Source organism: Orycteropus afer, unplaced genomic scaffold, assembly GCF_000298275.1.
Source record: "Orycteropus afer afer isolate SDZICR_OR568_19922 unplaced genomic scaffold, OryAfe1.0 scaffold00008, whole genome shotgun sequence".
Classification (NCBI taxonomy): domain Eukaryota; kingdom Metazoa; phylum Chordata; class Mammalia; order Tubulidentata; family Orycteropodidae; genus Orycteropus; species Orycteropus afer.
This window is the reverse complement of record NW_006921595.1, coordinates 22,340,249-22,363,517: the sequence shown is the minus strand read 5'-3', so window position 1 is coordinate 22,363,517 and position 23,269 is coordinate 22,340,249. Positions and strand designations below refer to the sequence as shown.

The 23,269-nt window shown below is 35.4% G+C and overlaps 1 protein-coding gene across 1 annotated transcript in view; it reads right to left on the bottom strand.

Annotated features, from left to right (window-relative positions):
* CRPPA (CDP-L-ribitol pyrophosphorylase A) overlaps window positions 1-23,269 on the bottom strand; it is a 428,617-nt gene that overhangs the window by 194,000 nt on the left and 211,348 nt on the right. Inside the window, exon 9 of the mRNA XM_007946658.1 lies at window positions 13,329-13,460. Within this exon, the coding sequence (XP_007944849.1) occupies window positions 13,329-13,460 (132 nt within the window). The remainder of the gene's footprint in view (window positions 1-13,328; window positions 13,461-23,269) is intronic.

Genomic DNA, 23,269 nt, shown 5'->3' with positions numbered 1-23,269 from the left:
TGCTAACAGTAATTAGACATAATGTGTAATATTTACAACATATATTTCTTATTTTTGTGCTACTAATTAATTTAAAAATATATTGGCAGGTCTTTCTCTTGCAGAGCAGCTGTGAGGGTTTAAACTGCCAACCTTTTGGTTAGTAGCCAGGTCTTTAACCATGGATCCACCAGGGCTCCTTCATATAATACTGTATGTAGGTAGAGAAAACACATTTCATTTTTTCTATCTATAATAACCTTCTCCTAAAATCCTGTCTTTTCTCATAACTTCTTGAAAAAAATCTTCAGTATAATATTGCTATAAAGTAAAGTACTACAGATCTCCTTAGGGCCTCCCCCCATGACACAAAGAACCTGTCCTTCACCATGACAGGACTTGACAGGTGAGGTTAACATTAGTAATCCCTCCTCTAAACTCTTTTTATAGTTACTGCCTATCCACCCTCATCAAAGAAAGATATCTGCAGCTAATTAATCTTAAAAATTTGATAGAATAGGATACAGAATAAGTAAATATATTTCAGTGCTGGTAATCCTGGTATATCATTGTGGATGGTGTTATTAGTTGCCATCCAGTTGGCTCTTAGTCATGGCAACCTTATACATCACTACATATATATAACATAACAACATATATGTTGTTGTTGTTGTTGTTATGTGCCGTCAAGTCCAACCCGACTCATAGCGACCCCTCCTTGGGTTTCCGAGGCAGTATCACTATGGAAGTAGATTGCCCAACTTTCCTTCCGAGGAGAGCTGGTGGGGTTGAACAGCCCACCTTCTGGTTAGCAGTCAATTGCCTTAGGAATTACACTACCAGAGCTCTTATATATATATATATATACACACACACACACACACACATAAATACATATATCCTATATATGTTTTGTTGTTGTTGTTATGTGCCATTGAGTCAGCCCTGACTCATAGCGACCCCTCCTTGGGTTTCCGAGGCAGTATCACTACAGAAGTAGGATTGCCCAACCTTACTTATGTATATATCTCCTGGTCCTGCCTCCATGATCTTTAATGTTTCTGCCTATTGGTGTGGCTGTTCTGTCAATCTATCTCAGTGAATTTTCCTTCATTTTTCCTGACCCTCTACTTTACCAAACATGACACACTTTTCTAGAGACTGGTCTTTCCTGATGATATGCCCAAAGCAAGCAAGATGCAGTCTCACTATCCTCGCTTCTAAGGAGCATTCCAGCCATATTTCTTCTAAGGCAACTTCTTCAACATTTTGGCAGTTCACAGTATATTCAATATTCTTCATTGACACCACTATTCAGATGCATCAGTTCTTCTTCTACTTTCATTTTTATTGTCCATTATTTTCATGCATATGAAGCAACTGAAAGACCAAGGCTTGGGTCAGGCACACTGTTTTGGTTACCTCTGTGCTGCTCTAACAGAAAATATACCACAAATGGGATGGATTGAACAAAAAGGAATTTATTCTATTAGAGTTTGGAGGCTTAAAGTTCAAGTTCAAAGTGCTAGGCTCTAGGGCTGGGTGAGAGCACCTCAACCTTAGGCTTCAGCTCTGCCTCCTGCTCCTGGCCCACTGGAGCTAGAGGCTTTTCTTCACTCAGACAGGTGTTGGCTGCTGATACTGACAAGCCTAAGGTTGACGAGTAAAGAGACATAGTCTTGATGTTACCAAACCACATGCAGGCTATTAATTCAAGTCCCATTGAAAGTCCCAAGGTCAGCAGAGCATGGTAGGCTGCTGATCAACAACACTGCTACATTCAGGGTTCCAGTGTGCCATCAGCTAGAGACCATTCCCCAAGGTTTCCCCTTATATACAGGAAGCAGACCACAGCCCTAACACAGCTACTCAGCTGCTCACAGTAGATTCCACCATGGAGTTGATTAGGAGTCTCATCATGGGGAATACTACATCCAGCTGCCCAGCCACTCAGCCAGGCCCAGCCAAGTTGCCACACAAACCTTATCAAAGAGATCTCTTTGCTTTTTAGAACTTTACAGGGGTTTTTTTACATCAAATGTGCCCAATGGCAAATTTGTTGGATTTCTTGACTGCTCTTCCCATGGGCATTGATTGTTGACCTACATAGAATTAAATCCTTGACAACTTCAATTTTTTTCTCCATTTATCATGATGTTGTTTATTGGTTTTGTTGTGAGGATTTTCTTTTTGTTTATGTTCACCTGTAATCCATGCTATGTATGCCCAGTAACTTTAAAGTGTATCATCTACTACATTGCAAATTCCATAAGGGCTAAATCTCTTTTTGAAGTTTGTAGACTTCCTTGGTACTCAACAGAGTGTGCAGGACAGAATACATATTGACATTCAGAAACTAATCTGGATGAATAAATTTAGAATAAATAAAAATATCTGAAAGCAAATTTAAATTGCAAGATTTTAGATGGAACCTTATGATACTATGACACTACAGAATGAGGTAAGTCCTTTGAGAATGTATATGAAAATGCATAATTTAAACTTGAGATATTTAGAATTTTTATTAGATTCTTTCATTTAAACTTCATATCTAAAATGATGTAGACATTTTATTATTGAAAAGAAAAATGAAAATTTAAATGACTTGATGATGGCCACACAGTTACTGGAGATCAAGAACTAAAAGCTCTGACTGAAGATTGCTACTTCAGTATTCTACCCACGTTTTTTCCACTTGTACTCAACTTCCTTCCTCAATAAAATATAAAATTTGAAAATTAATACCAATTGTATTAATGTATTTGACATGAAAATGATGCAGATTAAGCTCTTTAAAAAAATTATGCAGATAATGTGAAAATGAGTTTCCTTTGATTTGTTTCTCCACCTCCCTGATATACTCTTTCCACCTGTTACCACCTCTACTCACATGCCAAGAAAATAAATATATGTATTTGTGTATGTATGTAAAATAGATATACATACAAAATACATTCTGTGTGCGTGCATATATTTTTCACATTTAAACTTGTATGGGCCTATTTAGGTTACAAGTCCCTCAATTAGAGTGGCATAGTAGCAAGAAATATAGTAGCCTCCAATTTCAGCTCTTTTGATACTACTGCAGCAGCATCTAAAACAGCTCCCCATGATCCTTGCTTCCCATCTCCAAACTCTTGTATAATCCCCTCCCTTGAGTTTAGGTTGGACTTGCTTCTAATGAACAGAATAGAGCAAAGGATGTTACTTGGCGACTACGTACCAAAGACTATGACTTTCTTCTTGCTGGCTCGCTCTCTCCTGCTGGCACTTTCTTGTTCTCTTGCTTGCTTTCTCTGATATTGCAAGATGCTCCATAAAGAGGCCCATATGGAAAGGATCAGAGGCAGGCATCTGGCCAACAGCTTGTGAAGAACTGAGGCCTCAGCCTATGAGGTACTGAATACTACCCTAAGTAAGGGGAGTAAGCTAAGAAGTAGATCATTTCAAGGCAAGCATTGTGATGATTGCAACTTTGTAACTTATGAAAATAGAGAACCCAACTAAGTTACACTGGTTTCCTGACCACAGAGACTGTGAAATAATAAATGTTGTCTTAAGTTTTGGAGACATTTGTTACATAGTAATAGCTAACTACTATATTGTTCAAAAAGAATTATTTCATTACAGATTTCCCATGGCAATGCCTTCTTAAGTTAGAGTATGCCTTTCCTCAATTCACACATGAAGTTGCTCTTTTTATTAAAAAAAAAAAAAAGGAGGAGGAGGAAGAGGAGAAGCTAAGTAATAGCAGAAGTACGTATCTAATATTCCATTTCATTTAGCTAGATCTAAGTACAACAAAAAACTGCTAGTTTCACAGTGGTTAAAGTGCTTGGCTGTCAACTGAAACATTGGTTCAAACCCACAAGCCACTCTAAGAAAGATGTGACCATCTATTTCCTTAAAGGTTTACAGCCTTGTAAACCCTATGGGGCAATTTTTCCCTGTCCTACAGGGCTACCATGAGTTGGAATCGACTCAACGGCAATGGGTTTTTTTTTTTGTTTGTTTGTTTGTTTTTTCACTTTTAAGTATAATGAGTGCCCCTGGGTGGTACAAGTGATTTGTGTTCAACTAGTAAATTAAGGTTAGCAGTTCAAACCCACTCAATGGTGCCATGGAATCAAGTCCTGGTGATCTATTTGGAGAGGGATCAAAATAGGAGATCCTTGATAGAGTGTAAGTGTGGAACAAAACTCAAAATTATTTAAAAAAAAAAAAAAAGAAAGCCACCCTTCACCTGGAGTTGAATTCACTCCCGTGGCTTCCAGCCAAACAGCAAACAGGCCTACAAGGTGAACAATTATATCAAGTAGGTATACTCCTCAGTACAATCAACCATGGAAGATCAGAAGGGCAGCATTTGCACAGGGAGATAGCTCCAAGGGCAGGAATGCATAGGAAAGAAGGACACAGGGTGAAAGCACCACAGGGAAAAGGTGGGAAGAGAGTTGTTACATTATGGAGATTTCAATTAATGTCATGAAGCAAAATGTGTGTGAACTGTTGAATGGAAAATGAATTTCTTCTGTAGACTTTTACCCAAATCACAATTAAAAAAAAAAAAAAAGTCCCGATGATCTGTTTCTGTAAAGACAAGAGTTAAGAGAACACTACGGAGTAGTCCTCCTCTGTAATACGTGGGGTCTCCATCAGTCGGAATTGACTCAACAGGTTTGATTTCGGTTTTTTTTTGGAAGTATAATGAGGTTATTTCCACATTCTAATGAGTCAACTAAGTTGGCAAACCAAATTCCATAAAAGTAATTTTATTTTTCAAACTTACACAATTTTGAAGAGACATTATCGTTTATGACCTTCATATTTTCCCACGGAATAAGTCTAAACAATAAAAACCAAAACAATATTGAAAGTGAGAAATATTTAGTCTCATAAACAGTTCCACATCAAAAAGCTTGATTACTCTGAACAGCGTATTATGGGTTTCTGTAAACAGAGTTGGTGTTGCATGTTTGGTGTGCATGCCATATGATTCAGTGCCATGGAAAGTATTGTGTGTTTAGTAAATAATGCCCAGTAAAGTTCCAAATAATTGCTCATTGTAGGAGAAGAGTTTCTAAGTCTAACCACCCCCAAGGTTTTTTTAAAAAAAAAAAAAAATAGTGCTTTGCTACTTGGTAGCATACGCCCATTTGTTCTCCAACTGATTAAGCACACTTGAGCAGTGAGGCATATGTCTAGAGTACACAGAGAAAATAAAGTGCATTGGAAATGGAAAAACTGATGCCAGTCTTACCCTACACATCAGGTCTTTTAGCACAAAGGTAATCTACAACAATTGTACTTGATCTTTTTTTTTTTTTTTTTTAAATGTTTCATTATGAGTTTACTTGAGGTAATTATAAGGTGATACACAGTCAAGAATGTTTGCTGGATGTCCTTTAAAGTACACACAAACCCTTAAAAATCCAGACGATAGAGAAGGACAATTTTATTGATCTCATCAAACAGAGATCTGGTTTATATTTTGTGATGTAAGACCAACTTATGCAGCTTTATCTAATTGAATGTTATTACCAAAAAAATAATTTTAAAAAAAATCACTTTTTCATTCCAAAAGCTATTTTGGATGACTATATGATGATTCTCATAAATCCTTTACAAATAATTCTTTTTAATTAAAAAAATCAAAATATTACAAAACTGCTTTAGTAATTTCTTCTTTCTTTATATGCTTTCCAGAGTTGTACCTGGAGGAACAGAAGAAAAAGTGGCATGCAAGAGAGGGTGATGGTACTCCATAATCTCCTCTGTTGTTGTTGTTAGGTGCCGCTGAGTTGGTTCTGACTTATAGTGACCCTATATACAACAGAACAAAAAGGTGCCCAGTCCTGCATCATCCTGACAATCATTGCTATGCTTGAGCCCATCGCTGCAGAGTGTCAATCCATGTCATTGAGAGTCTTCCTCTTTTTCGCTGACCCTCTACTTTACCAAGTATGATATCCTTCTCCAAGTACTGGCCCTTCCTGATAACATGGCCAAAGTGGTGAGATTAAACCCTGCCATCCTCACTTCTAAGGAGCATTCTAGTTGAAGTTCTTCCAATATAGATTTGGTCACACTCTGGCAGTCCATGGTATGTACAGTATTCTTTGCAACCCCATAATTCAATGGCATCAAATCTTCTTCAGTCTCTTTATTCACTAAGGAGCTCTGGTGGCATAGTGGAGAAGGCATTTGGCTGCTAGCCAGAAGGTCAGCAGTTCCAACCCACCACCAGATGCTCTGTGTGAGGAAAATGAGGGAAACTACTTCAATAAAGATTTACAGCCTTGGAAGCCCAATGGGAGTTGCTATGAGTCAGAATTGACTCAATGGCAGTGTTGTTGTTGTTAGGCGCTGTTGAGTCATTTCTGACTCATAGTGACCCCATGCATAGCAGAATGGAACACTGCCCAATCCCATGCCAGTAGATTTAGCAGTAGATTTGTATTTTTTTGGTCTCCAAATTCACTGTCAAGCATGCTTATAGGTGATAAAAAATATCATGGCTTAGGTCATTAGCACCATAGTCCTCAAAGCAACATTGTTGATTTTCAGCACTTTAAAGAGGTCTTCTGCAACAGATTTGCCCAGTGCAATATGTTATTTGATTTCTTGACCCATGATTTGCTTTCATGGGTGTTGACTGTGGACCCAAGTAAAATGAAATACTTGACAACTTCAGTATTTTCTCCGTTTATCATGATGTTGCTTATTGGTTCAGTTGTGAGGATTTTTTTTTTTTTTTATGTTAGGTGTAAGCCATGCTGAATGCTGTAGTCTTTGATCTTTATCAGTAAATGATTCAAGTCATCTTCGCTTTCAGCAAGCAAGGCTGTGTTGTCTTCATATTTCAGGTTGTTAATCAGTCTTCCTCCAATCCTGATATCACATTCTCATTCATACAGTCCAGCTTCTCTGATTATTTGCTCAGCATACAGATTGAATAAGTATGGTGAAAGAGTACAGCTCTGACACACACTGTTCCTGATTTTAAACTATGCAGTATTCCCTTGTTCTGTTTGAACAACTGCTTCTTGGTCTATGTACAGGTTCCTTATGAGCAAAATAAGTGTTCTGGAATTCTCATTCTTCACAATATTATCCAAAATTTGTTATGATCTACCATAGTTAAATGCCTTTTTCTGACATTATCTGAACATCATCTGATATCCTCTCTAGGGCTTGGTTTTTTCTGCTGTTGACTTTGTAGTCCTTTCTATTGAGTCCATCTTAAAATAGTAAGCCAAACTTTATGAGCCCTGGTGGTGCAGTGGTTAAGTGCTCATCTAGCTAATCAAAACATCAGCAGTTTGAACTCACCAGCCACTCTGTGGGAAAAAGATATGGCAATCTGTTTCTGTAAAGATTACAGCCTTGGAAACCCTATGAGACAGTTCTCTGTACAAGAGGGTCACCATGAATCAGAGTCTACTGGATATCAATGGGTTTAAGCCAAACTTTTATCTCCAAGGTCATATTCCCACTATATCAATGCCACTGAAAGAATGGTTCATGGAGAAGAAATAAGAGAACATTAATGGAACATGAAGAGAACACACCCCCTGCCATGTTGAGACAGGTACGATTCTCTTTGACTTTATTCTGATGGGTCCTAATTTCCCCTTTGTAGTCTTCTGGTGGTGCAGTACCTAAGACATTTGACTGTTAACCAGAAAGTTGGTGTTTCAAACCCACCAGCTGCTCCACAGAAGGAAGATGGAGCTATCTACTTCTGTAAAGATTTACCAGCTCAGAAACCCAATGGGTCACTATGAGTTGGGATCAACTCAATGGTAGTGAGTTTGGTTTTTTGGTTGAGTCTTCCACTAAGGTGTCTGAGAAAAGGACACTCTTTCTGAACTATAATACCATCTTGTTTTAAAATAATATTAGTAGTAAGCAAAATGTGTGGTCACACATGGAGAGGAAAGAAAAACAGCTCACTTCTGGAGTTTCTAGTGTCAAAGAGTGAGAGATGCTGGATGGTGTCATCAAATGTAGTATGCACCTTCTCTGTCTGTCTTCTCCCTCTTATACAGGCTGCAGTAGAAAGGTCTTGACATGTGTATTTTACAAATAGAGAATATGGTGTCTAAAAACTTTTACTACTTTTCCAAGATCATATAGCTAGTTCTTCAACTTGAAGGGATTAGCCATCAGTCAGTGGAAGAAACAAAGAATTTAATTTTTATGGGAAATGCATAAACCCTGAAACTGTGTGCATCAACTTAGAAAGCCCTTGACTATGTCAAATGCACAGAAAACTGCTTCAGCAGCTAAAGGTCACTTATAGAAAGGAGAAAAGATTTTCGTCTCATATCAGGACTCTAGGAGAAGATCCTTCTTCAGGCCTTTTTATCAATTCTCAGACCCTCTGAGTTTCCAGATATATTCACAAAAAATTAAACATTCTCTTCTTCCAATAATGAACAATTTGAAGGGACTTGATACAGCAGAAGGCAAACTTGCTTTTAATGGAAAAATGGTTTTGAATATTGAATAAGATATCTGATTAGGTCTGATATTTTAAATGAAATGAACATTTCCACCCCAGACTGCATGCATGCAAGAACATATAAAAATTCACCAAAAGTGTTTTGAATATCGCTTCCAGACATCTGCTGTTCTTCAGCTTTGCTATTTCTAATCATTCTCTGGTTTTGCATCTCTGATGCTTTTCTACCCTCTACTGATACTTCTAAATGTCTGAGGTTAGAGAGCTATATAACAATTTACCTTTAAAGATGTATGCCTTTGGGTTTTAAAATATTTTCATTCTCCTAGAGTTCCTTGTAAAATATCTAGAAAGGTAAAAACCTAAGTCTAAGATAATTTTTAATAAAGAAATAACTGAAAGGAGCTCACTTGCCAGTGCAGCGTTAAAGATGAATAAAGAAGGAACATTAAATTGAAAGTAGGAGGGAGCTGAAAAAATGTGTGTCATCTGAAAAATGCTGTTTTATATACTTTATAATTTTATTATCATAAAAGTTCATTATAAAAAAACATTTTAAGATGTATACTCGCAAACAGTTGTATTAAAAACAAAGTCACAACAAAAATGTTTCAGACTTCAACAAAATTAAGAGTGCAAACTCTATAAACTGTTGGTTTGAACCATTCATGTCAGATATGGAAGGATATTCATGTTTTCGTAAGTTCACTGCTATATCACTAGATACAGATTTTCAGATAATTAGAACATGCTCCCAAACATACGCTTTTATATTATGGCCTTAGCGATGACTTGCATGGCAAAGTAGGATTAACAATGGGGAATGGAGACCTATTTTTTATACATAAAAATATTTAAAATAGTTCTTAAAAAGGCATCAAAGTCCTATAGGTGTACTAACCATAAAACCTAGTTTTTATTGTTCCAGATCATGTCTGTATGGTTACTTTAGAAAGAGAGTTAGGACCTGATTTGAATTTATCCAACAAAGTGTGAAGACAAACGTTATTTGTACTGTACCTTAAGTCTTCTGTATATTTCAAATCTTTTCTATTTCACTTACAATGTGAGAAACTGAGCTTTGAGTAGTTGCAAAACCTCATATTATATATAAATGTCCAAGCTAGTAACGTGATCCAGGAGTCCAGTTTAAGCTGTCTCCAAAGAGATCATTTTAATACATATTTTTTTAATTTTTGCAGTACTTCCTCCCTTCCCCTCCAACCCTGGTAACCAACAAAGAATGTTTCCTTCCATATATAAACCTTTCCATCACTTTTTACAATGAACTAATATAATAGTTGTCCTTCTGTGATTGACTTATTTCACTCAGCACATAATGTCTCCCACCAAAGATATCATTTTAAATGATTAATTTTCTCTCTGAAAGCATTAGACTACTTTAAAATCAGTCTTGTCAAAAATAAAAAAAAAAAATAGTGCTCTCCCACATTATAGGGAAGGGCCAAGCATATTCAATCATTTGACTAGTGATATCTCTGTGCATACATATAGAGTACAATTGTAGTTCGGCAAACGATTTGGCACAGTCTGTTATATCAAGAAAATATGAAAATATTAAGAACCTAAACTGAAAGATAATGCAGTTAGATACATTTGTCACTGATTGAATTATCAAGGAATAAATAATTGATGATTAACAATATTATGGAACATTTATTAATAGTAGAGAAGAGACTCAGTCCTCAGTCATTCCAAACTCAGTTTTCACCTGCAGGTCCACACAACATACAGGCAGTATTTAATTTTTAAGGAATATCTAATTTATATGAAGCTTAAAATTAGGGCTAATATTTTCATGTTATATTCTGGATCCAAAAAAAAGATAATAAAGACTCTACCAGTAGAATAAAACTAGTAAGTTTAAATTCACCAAGCACATTATCAATCTCTGCATATGTCTAAATTAACTCTATACAAATATAAATATATTAACAGCATAATGTATTAAATGTTTTTAAAAAGAAAGCCTTAAGTAATTCTATTTAATTATAAACTTATATGAGTCATCACTATGAAAGTGCAGCCAAAATATAAATCAAAACTATCTACCTTAATAGAATGTCATATTCAAATCAAGCCTTTTTAAGCCAGAATGACTACACATATAGCACATATACTGAAGTCAGTTCAATATATGGTCTCTAAGGGGGGTCTATAAACAAACTAGAAAATCTATCCAGAAAAGAAATATTTGATGGCATGTCATATGAAGAACAGTTAATAATAATAATAATAGAAAGGCTTTACTGATTAGAGACTTTAAATCATACTCAATAATGAAAACAAACTAATGGCTATCATAGGGAAGAAGGATTAAAAGAAACAAAGTCCAATGAATGAATGCTACAAAATGTTTCATCATGCAGCATTATGGAAAACATAAGCCAACATTCTTCAAGTGTTGTCTTTCATACTAAATAGCTCCTACATCTTATTTATACTTAGTGTTCACAGAAAGCCTGGCAATAGCCCTTTAAATATTGGAAAAATTGATTTTTGAATCAATTATGGAAAAATTATTTTTGAAGTTTAAATAGACTGCCTTCAGAGGGTGGTGATTTCTTTACATAGGATATGTTAGTGAAAAATGTCTCCTAAAGTGTCTACCAAGGAACATTACTTTTATGAGTTGTACCATGATTAAGGGTCACAAATGGGGAATGGAATACCCCCTTTGTTCCTAATTTGGAGATGGGAAGTTCTCATTAATATATTAAGAATTTGTGAGAAGTTCTTAATTAAAGAAGTCTGTTGGAAAATGGAAGTCTGTTTGGGAAACATGGTGCTCCCCAAACTTTTAAACCATAGACCTCTTTTCAATGACATACCTGAAGAACATGCCACAGTCCTTTGGTAAATGTTCTTCTAGACAGAATTAAGCATTGGAGTGCTAAGTAAGTGATCTATTTTATACATTTTCACATATTTGAAACATTTTGACTAACACATTTCCAAGAATAGGTAAAATATACCTAAAAAAGCCATAATTTGCTTCCTAAAATGATGAAAGACACATTTTAAAGACAGAGAAGGCTCACCTCCTTATAGCTTTGGTAACTTAGCAGACAGTAGATTTAACAGTTCAGATTTTAGCTCAAAATAAGAACTGGAGCTGGAGTAGGCTCCAAAAGTTCCTCTTTTCCTATAAGGTTACTTTTCTAATCAAGGAGCTTTCACAGTTACAGAGTCACATGAATATTTACTATACCCCACCCCATCAATATGTAGAACATTCTAGGTATGGAACATTAATTTCAAGGATTACCAGTATAAGTATCCCATGTGTAAAGTTCGGGACATCCTTATAGTGAGAGGAAAAAAAAAAAAGTTGTTTATCTGGAATTCAAATTAAACAGCACCCTGTATTTCACCTAGCAGCACTATTCTATACGGAAACATCAACCAGCTGTGGTGCATGCAGATATTTACCTGACCCAGGTCATGGGAAGAGAGTTACAGGAATGAGTATGCTCCTCTCTCTCACTGCTTGTAAGATTTTCCTTAATAAGCTCTATTTTATATCTGTACAGCAGAGTGTTACTAGTGTGCATCCATGACTCCTTTGCATGTCACAAGAAAGATATCTTTGTCCCAACCATAATAATCTGGAGTACAATCAAATGGGCAATTTATTGAGGATGAATGGTTTCTGAACTAGGATATTGGCATGAGCTATTATTATTACTCAGCCAGTTATTTGTCCTTGGGCAGGTATTATGTATCTCTTTGAGCTGTGGTTGTGCTGAATTCAACAGCTTCTAGAGCACTAACATTAGATAATTCCATAATACTAAATAAACTGAAATCTGTCTTCTTGATGACTAACCTGGGTCATGCTAGTATATTTTGGAAGCAGAGGAAATAACCTCAAAAGTAAGGCAAACCAAGGGGCTAGCTACAAAATGGTCCTTATATATAATTAATTATAATCCATTTGCTTCCCATGAAATATTATTACTCTCAGGCTAGACGTGCAACTTACATATTTCATAAACAGTGGCTGTGATTCATCACCCATATATAACTTTAAATACATGCTATTCCTTGAACAGTCAGCATCAAATCACTTTTATTCTGGGCCATTAAGAAAGCAGTTGACTGTTTAACTTGCTTGGTTCCTGCATAACACCACTATAAAACTATAGAGCAGTCTGCAAAACTGATGAAAGGTATCTATGCTCAAAGGGCAAACTCATCCTCTTTAGCAGATTCACCAAATGGTTTGTTTTAAATAGCATTTCTCTGTACAAAGACTCTACAATGCTAGCTCATTTTGCCTCCAGCTTAACTAATTTGCTGTTATTGAAGGCAGTGACAATAACTGTTTTTCTCTAGTTAAGTACCATACCCTTTTGTTATCTGAATGCCAGGCATTGCTTTCAAGTAATTAAATGACCTATGGGAGGGGCGGGGGAGGGAGAGAACTGAACCACCAACATCTTCAATATAACATAAAAGAGGGAGGCAATTGCATATTATACAATTGAATAAGAGTTGTGGTGATAGCATATCCAGTTAAATTTGAATTTCAAACTGGGCATATACTTATAATTAAAAAAATATTTGCTGTTTATATGAAATTCAAATTTAACTGGACATCTTGTATTTTTATTTGTATCTGGCAATCCTATGTGGGCAATTAGATATACCTTGCATGAGGTATCTGCCAATATACATCTTTATTTTTCTCCTAGAACCAAGAGATTCTACCTATTACAATACATGAATAAGTTAATAACTTTCCAGACTAAATTTTCTTTTATCATTACTATCCATTTGCTATTGACAAAATCATTTTTCCACCATTAAAATTTTATTCTACACAACATAAAATCTGAAAAGATAAATATTTACCTACCTGTGGGTAATATATGAGTAGGCCATATAATAAAATGTTTATTTTTTTCACTTCCTTTGCCAATTCCCTGATATGCATTAGGTTTTCCATTTTCTCACCAAAAGGTACTGAATTATAATCAATGAAATGCACCTGCAAAATAATATAAATGGCAAGAGTTAGAATAAGATTCTCATCAACTTTCCATTGGTAAAATAATATCTAAAGGAGCTCAAAACACAGATAATTATAACATTGCAATTATTTTTTTCTTGTTATTGTTGTTAGGTGCCATTCAGTCAGCTCCCACTCAGAGCAACCCTATGTACAACAGAATGAAACACTGCCCGCTCTTGCACCAGCCTCACAGCCCTTGCTGTGCTTGAGCCCATCAGTGCAGCCACTGTGTCAATCCATCTCATGGAAGGTCTTCTCTTTCTTTGCTGACCATCCAGCATGATATCCTTCTCCAGGGAATGGTCCCTTCTGATAACATGATCAAAGTATGTGAGACGAAGTTTAGCCATTGTCGCTTCCAAGAAGCATTCTGGCTGCCCTTTCAGGAAACCAAAGACTCAAAGAAAAAAGTAGTCTACAGGACTAATAACTCACATGAAACATGGTCTCATCTATCCTGAGACTAGAAGAAGTAGATGGTGTCCAGCTATCACTACTGACTGTTCTGAACGAGAACACAATAGATGGTCCTGGATAGGATAGGAGAAAAATGTAGAATACAACTCAAATTCTTAACAAAATAAAAAAAGGTCAGAATTACTGGACTGGTACAGACTAGGTGAACCCTCAAGACTATTGTCTTGAGACACCTTTTAAACTTGGAATCGAAACCATTCCCAGAGGTCACTTTTCAGCTAAATAACTGTTAGCTCATAAAATAAACAATAATGCTCATAAGTACTGTATTCCTTTAAAAATCATCTACATGAGACCAAACAGTCAACATTTACTCTAAAGCAAAAATGAGAAGATAAGGGAGAGAGTGTAGGGAAGTTAGATTAATGGAAATGGAACAACTAGAACAGGAATAATGAGAAGGTAATACAACGTAAAAAATATAACTAAAGTCACTGAACAATATATAAAGAGATTGTTAAATGGGAATGTAATTTGCTGTGCAAATTTCACCAAAAATACAGTAGAATATTATTTTTTAAAAGAAGAAGGAAGAATGTTTATAGAGACAATTGGATATGGAGCTTTTCACCATGAGGCTTCCTTAAAAGTAGGCACAGGAGAAAGTGCAACCTGCCAGGCACATCCCTGCAAAGTCAGCACTGGGTACAGTTGCTCTATTTTAGTTTTCCCTAAAGAGTGCAGTAAAGGCTTTGTTTCCAGTGAAACAGCCAAATTGAGGGTTTCCTTTACTTGTGAAGATTGCTAATTCTATTCCTAGTTTTTAGACTGTTCTTTTTGGAAACGTTGCATATAAGCTGATGCCACTTCCACATTTTATGAACATAATTCTTTTATTTACCAATCACATAGGAGCTAATTTGTCATAACAGAAATATATGGCATAGCAAAATTATCTAAAACCCACTGCTACTGAGTCAATTCTGAAACACAGTGACCCCTATTGGTTTCCAAAGTGGTAAATCTTTATGGAAGAAGATTGCTTCATCTTCTTGCCATGGAATGGCTGGTGGGTTTGAACTTCCAACCTTCTGGTTGACAGTCAAATGCCTTAGGCACTGTGCCACCAGAGCTCCTTAAAACTATCTAGGTGGGACTGAAAAAGAAGAATACAGAGGATAAAGTACAAAGGATATAGTTTCCTGGAGTTCTTGTCAAGTCACAAGATGTCTAAAGACTGTGGGATTTTCACTACAACTATAGATCTCAAGATACAATATATCCTAGAGTTCTTAAGAATGGGGGAAAAAAAGTTAATGGCATTTAAAAAAAATCAACATGCCAATGCTGTTCACCACAGAACTACAGTACATTAAGGAAACTATGCATAAAAATGAGTTCTAGACAAGTCGTTTATAATCTAAAGATTGCTTAGTTTTCCATAATGTACTATCCCAATAAACCACAACATTATGTGAAAACTTTAAGAAATAGAGTAACAGCATATACAAGAATTATTACAAGTTCTTTTCCTGATGTAGTTGCTATCTGCTAACATTGCATTAGTTGATATAACTAACTCCTAGAGAAACACAGATATAGATCTTGCCTTATGAAACAAATAATCAGGTTGACAAAATTCAAGCTTGAAGAAGTAGATGCATCTCAAAATTCTTTCACCAGATATGAAGGTCTGATGACATGAAAAACATAAGGCAATCTTCAGCAGATGTTCTTCCTAATACCATGTAACTTAAGCATATACTTTACATAGTGCTACTAAAATGTGAACTTCTAAAATACACCAACTACTTATGAGTTCCAGGAAAATGTGCAGTTGTTACAAAAGCACATTCAATTTTAATTTTTAAAATACAGGGCAGGTTTGTACAATCAGAATAGAGGATTGCAAAATGATCATGATAACTCAGGAGAGATGTAAATGTGTTTGCTTTATGAAAACAAATTTACAGCCTGGACAGCCTTGCTTGCATTGATTGAAAAGTAGCAAAGTCTCATCAGGCTTGAGTTCTGCAGATTTGCTTAGAGCTACATCAAGTAATATCCTTTGATATATTTTTGCACTGCTCACCAATTTGCTACATGGAAATTACAGGAAAAATATTTTCCATTTAGTATGCCGTTCCTAAAACAAGTAGTGTCTGACTTACACTGGGATTCCATTTCAATGACTCCATCATAAGTCAGTTCTGACAGAAGTCGAATACATTTTTTTTTTTTTTAGTTTTCATTATTTTTTTAAATTATTGTCAATATCTTTATAAATCTGATCTTTATTTGTTTTGGAGGGTTGGCATCAGCAAATTATATGCTGCAACACTGTATGTAGTATATATTACTAAGGATAAGGTGTACCAACAACAACAACAAAAAGGATGGTGGCAAGTGCAGTTTGTTGTAACTTGAATAAATTGTTAAGTTGGGGATTACTTGTCGCGATTCCTCTTGCATACATACAAAAGGTAAGGGATATCATCCTACTCATGAAAAAAATATCTAATTTCATTTTAATAAAAGGTAGCAAATTTATTTCTATAAACTGTGTACATGTACAGCACGTGGGTAGCTTCATATGTTTGTGGCTGGGCAAGGTTCCTGGTGCTCAGGGTTTGGAAAAGGTTCCTCTGAGCCTTGTGTCTCTTCTACATTCAGTTCCACACATGCTTTATATTTGTCTACTAACCATTTAATATATTCCTAGTCCCAAATGAATTCCCATTTTTTAAAAAATTTTAAAATGTGTTTTCACTTGTCTCTGAGGATAAGTAAACTAATTAAAAGACATTAAGTAGGGCACAAAATACTTAAAATACTTAAAAATATCAGGAATATTCCATACATAACCTCATGTTTGACACTTCTGTCTCATCTTAGTGTCCATGTTCACAGGAAGGCCCAAGAGAGACTCAGGATTTGTGGCATGAGGGAAAATAGATATTCTGTTTATTTGACTGGGAAGAAAGTCAATTTGCTAAGCTCAGTCAATTACCCAAATAATATATTACTTAATGCCCACCAAAGTGGAAGAAAAATGGTCAAAAGGAAAGTGCTAGTAATTATCAAATAATTGAATTAGAAAGAATTGGTACATAGACCGGAGGTTCTCTGAATTTAAAACAATAATCAAAACAAAACAAAACCTACTGCCAACAAGTCAATTCCAACCCAAAGCGATCCCACAGACAAAGTAAAACTGCCACTTAGCATTTCCAAGGCTGTAAATCTTTACAGAAGCAGACTGTTTCACCTTTCTCCCCTGGAGTGGCTGGTAGGGTTGAGATGTGGATTACTTGGTTAGTAGCCAAATATTGCAAAATATTCTCTTGTGTGTAGAAAAGCAAATTGTATGAATATGCACAACAGCTTCAAAATATCACTTTTCATAAGAAATAAGAGGGAAATCTAATAACTGAAGGATCTGTCCAAGACCAGTCTTATCAAAACAATACTTTATCTTCAGGACAAAACCTTTAGAAAAACTGTCATCTCACTTAAAATATTATGAATTATATGGATTCTATTAGTGAAAATTAATTCAACGAGTGATATCTTTTGGGGGAAAAAGGCTTCTGAAATTGAACCACTTTACTGTAGAACAAGTTTAAATGAAGATTATCATGAAAGTAAACACTTAATTCTGATGAATAGAAACTAATGAAGTTATAAGCTACTGTGGAAACTCAAGAGTAAATGCTAACAACTCATTTCTAAAACTTCACAAAATAAAATACCACCCAAAGTAGGTTGAGGAATAAGAACATAATAGAAATGACACTTAACAAAAGTTAGAAATAAAATAAATAGTATTTTTCATTAAAACATTAACCATTCAAAAGATTTACATAAACAATTTTTCTCATGATTCAAATAATCCAAATGTAAATGAATTTCACAACATCAGTAAAAATGTCATATTTGTTTATACACTGTATTTCAGCCCCTTATTTAGAAGATCAAAGAAGTAACACAGCCAGTACTTTGCATTTTAAACTGTCAATAGAAAAACATAAAATGGCTTTAAAAAAATAATAGTAATAAAAAATGAACATTTCTTCAGACTGTCACAAGACAGTCTCTCCTATAAGAACATTATTTTGCCAGGGTTGTATTATAGAACAAATTATCTTAAGGATACTATACATTTACAATTAATTGAATTACCATCTATACCATCTGTAACAAATTTTAGAATTGGAAGTTTAAAATACCTCAATGATTAATATAAAGACAGTATTGGTCGGTTTAGTTAACATTACTTAAAATATATAACTCTATCTTCATTTGCTTATTTTTTCCCTTTGAGAAAATCTGTCAAAGAATATAAATCACCAAAGTAATACAAAAAACACAGGTATGTGATTATTCAAAACTTCAATGAATATATATTATCTTTATATATTTTAGTAATTTGTAAAAATTTCATTTTACATGATAAAGTATATTACTACTTAAGAACTACCTAAAATTATGATATGGTTGTCCCAGGACATGTAGATCAGCATTTCATGATACTATTAAAAATAAATCAATCATGAAAGTCGGTGGTGCTTACTTCACAAATAAAGGCCTTATGCAGTTAAGCCAACCACTACAAAATCTGTTATAAGAACAATCAGTTCTGTTAACACATTCCTGTGTTTAAAGGGAATATAAGAAAATATATTTTAATAAGTTCCAAAATCCAAAACAACTGAAAGAAAGCTTTGCAGAAGATGAGGTGTTTGGAACATACAAACAAAACAAAAAGTATTCAAAGACATGACCAAGATGGACAAAACACAGGTATGTTCTATATGTCAGTCACTTTAGAACAGCTTTGATAGATTAATCTTGTGCCTTCTCTTAGGCAGTGGCATCACTAGAGTTAATGACACCCAGTACAGTAACTCATGGTATCACCCACCCATAGTCCTCCTCACATACCAGACCACACAGAATCCTTAGGGTTTTTTTGTACTAATGTTACTTGTTCTGTTGTACACAGGGTTGCTATGAGTCGGATCCGACTGGCTGGCATCTAACAATGTTACTCGTACATCATCATTCCCGTATATCACTTAATGTAACAATAATAGTGATATAAACAACTAGAAAAATTAAATTTACACCTTTAAATTACAATAGAACATGCGGAAGAAACCACGCAATTCAAAACATCACGGTAACTGGATAATAATGATAACTCTGGCCAGAGTATATTACGCACTGCCGTGGAGTCGGATCCAACTCATAGCGAACCCCCTCCCTTGGGTTTCCCAGGCAGTATCACTACGGAAGCAGATTGCCCCATCTTCCTTCCGAGGAGTGGCTGGTGGGTTTAAACCGCCAGCCTTCTGGTTAGCAGTCAATGCTTTAGGCACTATACCACCAGAGCTCCCAGGGTACATTAGAAGGTTCAAAACGTAAATTAGGATAGTGTTTTAGCCTTGTAGGTATATTGATACATGTAAGCTTGGCTTATGAAAAAAATACATTTTTGTTATAATTAACTACATGGATATTTTTATAAAAAATAATAAATTTCTTCTGAAACGTGTACAAAAATTTTATAGGCAGTCATTTGGGTCTCATTCCCTTGACAGTGTCACACAGTATGGTCTGCACCCCCTACATCCCACTAATGATGACATTACTCTTAGGAATAGCAAAAAAAAAAAGAAAAAAAAATGCAAAAACTAATAATTGCTTAATATTCTCAGGAATTCCTATTCATTTTAACATTTAATAACCTTAGGTTTCTTAGACTCTAGGAAATTCATAATCTAATAAGCAATGGCAATAGAGATACAAATTATTACACAAATTCTTCTGAATTATTTAATAATATTACTCATATAATTATATAAATGACATAGAAAAAAAACTGTGCTAGTTTAAAGGAATGTTGAAATCAGTATTCCTAGAGGAAAATGACAGTACTAAGTAATTCCAATTAGAGTGCTTGCAATAACAAGTCAGACAATTGTTGGTGTTTTGCTTTGTTGAGCAACTTTTGATCAAAATAAAATGCTAATTTAACACTTTATTTTGAAGAGAAACTTTCTTTTTCCATGAAGCTACAGCATGTAACAGAACTGACCCAATACAATGGATGGACAAATAAAATATAACCTGGAGCTGCACTGTTTAACAGGTTAACCACTAGCTATATGTGGCTATTAAATTTCATTTCATATTTATTAAAACTAAATAAAAATAAAAATTTAATTCTTCTGCCACAGTAGTCATTCTTCAAGTGTTCACAGCCACAGTTAGCTAGTAGTTACCATAGGCAGAAGCACAGAGAAAGATTTCATCTTTGCAGAAATTTCTAATGGACAGCACTAGTCGAGAACACAAAAAGCTTATACAGTATTATTACTAGTCATACATCAGTTTTTACAGCTCATTAAGTTTTTGTGTTTGGATTGCAAAGGAATTTCTATTAATGCCTCTAAGTTACTATTTAAAACCCAGCTCAGAAAAAAATAGATCTAGAATAGGCAAAATTATAGCACATGGGCTTTCTAGACTCTAGACTTTTTTCTTAATTATAAATAAAACCCACTCTTGAAAATGTGATGAATACAGGATGTGTGAAAATAAAACACATTCAAAATTGATTTAGGTCCAGCTTCTGTTATTTGCCAAGGTGTAGCAATAGGAAACGGATTTATGTCTCTGACTGAAATAACTAAAAAAAAAAAAAAGGACAAAATATATGAAATAATTGTTTTAAAGATATCAGGCATCAGGCAGTGAAAGACAATAACCCCTGAGAGATGGAAAACAAATGAGGAGAGGCCTACATTTGTCCAATCTAACTTCCTTTGAACAGGTTCCAGGCTATAGTGTAGGGAGGAAACCCATGCTTCTCCCTAAATTGAGAGATGGAATTGAGGGTCTGAAGAGACCAAGAAGGATAGAGCTCACAGGGCAGACTACCAGAGAGAAAAGAGCTGCAAAGGGAAAGAACTAGAAATCTTCAGAGCACTGTTCAGTGCATGCATATGAGAAAACTACCTGAGGGTGGTAAAGAACCACCCAATAGGATTAAAGGAGGGAGAATCTGATGCACACATAGGATTGGGAATAGTGCCAGTAGCCAACTGCTTAATTCTCAAGGCATTAGGTAGAGGATTAAGAAGAATCTTGCCTCAGTTGTGGGGAGTAATTAGCCTCTTTCTAAACACTACATTAATTCTACCTAAAATCATAAAAGGAAGGCCTGAAAGGATCAAACTGAGTCTAACATGTCAAAAAAGGGGCTAAAACAGAAGCACAAAAATTATACAATTGATATAAAAGAAAGGAGAAAAATAGAGATAATGGAACAAAGAATAGATAGAAGAAGTAGAAATAAAAGAGAAAAATAACAGATTCAAACCGTCACATATAATGCAACTTGTCTAAAGACCCTGATTGAAAGGCCGAAACTGTCAGATTGGCTAACAAATCAAGGCCCAACTATAACCTTGGTACTGTATACCTATAAATGGAGAAGATATTGAAGTTGTCAAGGATTTTATTTTACTTGGATCCACAATCAGTGCCAATGGAAGCAGACGTCAAAAATCAAATGAGGTATTACATTGGAAAAATAACTAGAAAAGATCTCTTTTGTGTCAAAAAGTAAAGATGTTACTTTGAAGACTTAAGTTTGCCTGAACCAAGCCATGGTATTATCAATTGTCTCATATACCTGAAAAAGCTGGATAATGAAGAAGGGAAACCAAAGAAGTAATGCCTTTGAATAATGGTGTCGGGGAACAATATTAAATATATCACAGACTGCTAGAAGAGGAAACAAATTTGTCATGGAAGAAGTACAGCCAGAATGCCCCTTAGAAATGAGGATGGCAGACTTCATCTCACATACTTTGGCCATGTTACCAGCAAGAATCAGTCCTTGGAGAAGGACATCATGCTTCTTAAAGTACAGGGTCAGCAAAAAAGAGGAAGACCCTCAATAAGATGGATTGACACAGTGGCTGCAACAATGGGCTCAGACACAGCAACGATTGTGAGGATAGGCCAGGATGAGACAGTGTTTCGTTCTATTGTACAGAGTCACTGTGAGTCAGAACTGACTCAATAGCACCTAACAATAATAAATATCACTGTCAGAAACCCACTTTAAGTATAGACACAAACAGGTTAAAAACATGGATGAAAAAGGTATACCCATGTCAACATTAATCAGATTTAAGATGGGATTCCTCCCCAAATAGTACAGGATATATGAGTAAAATCATTACTCTTCATTAATGTCTTTGTGAAATTCATACCTAGTTTAGGTCTTGTTGTCCTCCTTCATAAATATATTCCAAAGAGTATGTAATTGAGAATAAAGATTTATACATTTTATTAACTTTTTATTAACCCTAATGTTTCATTTCTTTGTTTCAGATTTATTCAGTTTGTATCACTTATAACATTAGTAATCTGTACCTTTTAAATTTGTTTTCTAGGTCTATTTATAAAATAAGAGAAAAATAAAATAAATTTACTTGTGTCATAAAGAAAAAGGTAGTAAAGTTTATGACACTAAGTGACTTACTGACATTCCAGTTATATTCTAAGGACAACTCTTAGCTTGCCAGCTAGACCCAAATGTGAATACAACATAAGAATATGAACAAGAGCATGTTGTTGTTAGGTGCCATCAAGTCAGTTTCAACTCATAGTGATCTTATGTACAACAGAACACTGCCAGGTCTTACATCATCCTTACAATCCATTGCTGTACTTGAGCCCACCACTGCAGTCACTATATCAATCCATGTGTTGAGGGTTTTCCCTTTTTTTCACTGACCCTCCACTTTACCAAGTATGATATGCTTCTCCAGAGAACGGTCCCTTCTGACAATATGACCAAGTGTAGTTGTTGTTGCTGGGTGCCGTCAAGTCATCTCTGACTCATAGCAACCCTATGCACAGCAGAACAAAACACTGGCCGGTCCCACACCAGCTCCATGATCCCTGCTATACTTGAGCCCATTGCCACAGCCACTGTGTCATTCCATCTCACAGAGGGCCTTCCCCTCTTTCATCTATCCTCCACCTTACCAAGCTGGACATCCTTCTCCAGAGCATGGTCCCTTCCAACAACATGACCAAAGTAGGTGAGATGAAGTCTGGCCATTCTCGCCTCCAAGGAGCATTCTGGCTGCACTTCCTCCAGGACAGATTTCTTAGCTCTTTTAGCAGTCCATGGTACTTTCAGCATTCTTCGCCAGCACCACAACTTAAAAGCATCAACTCTTCTTCAGTCTTCTTTATTCATTGTCTCGCATGCATACGAGGTGATTGAAAATATCATGGCTTGTGTCAGACACACCTTACTCCTCAAGGAGACATCTTTGATC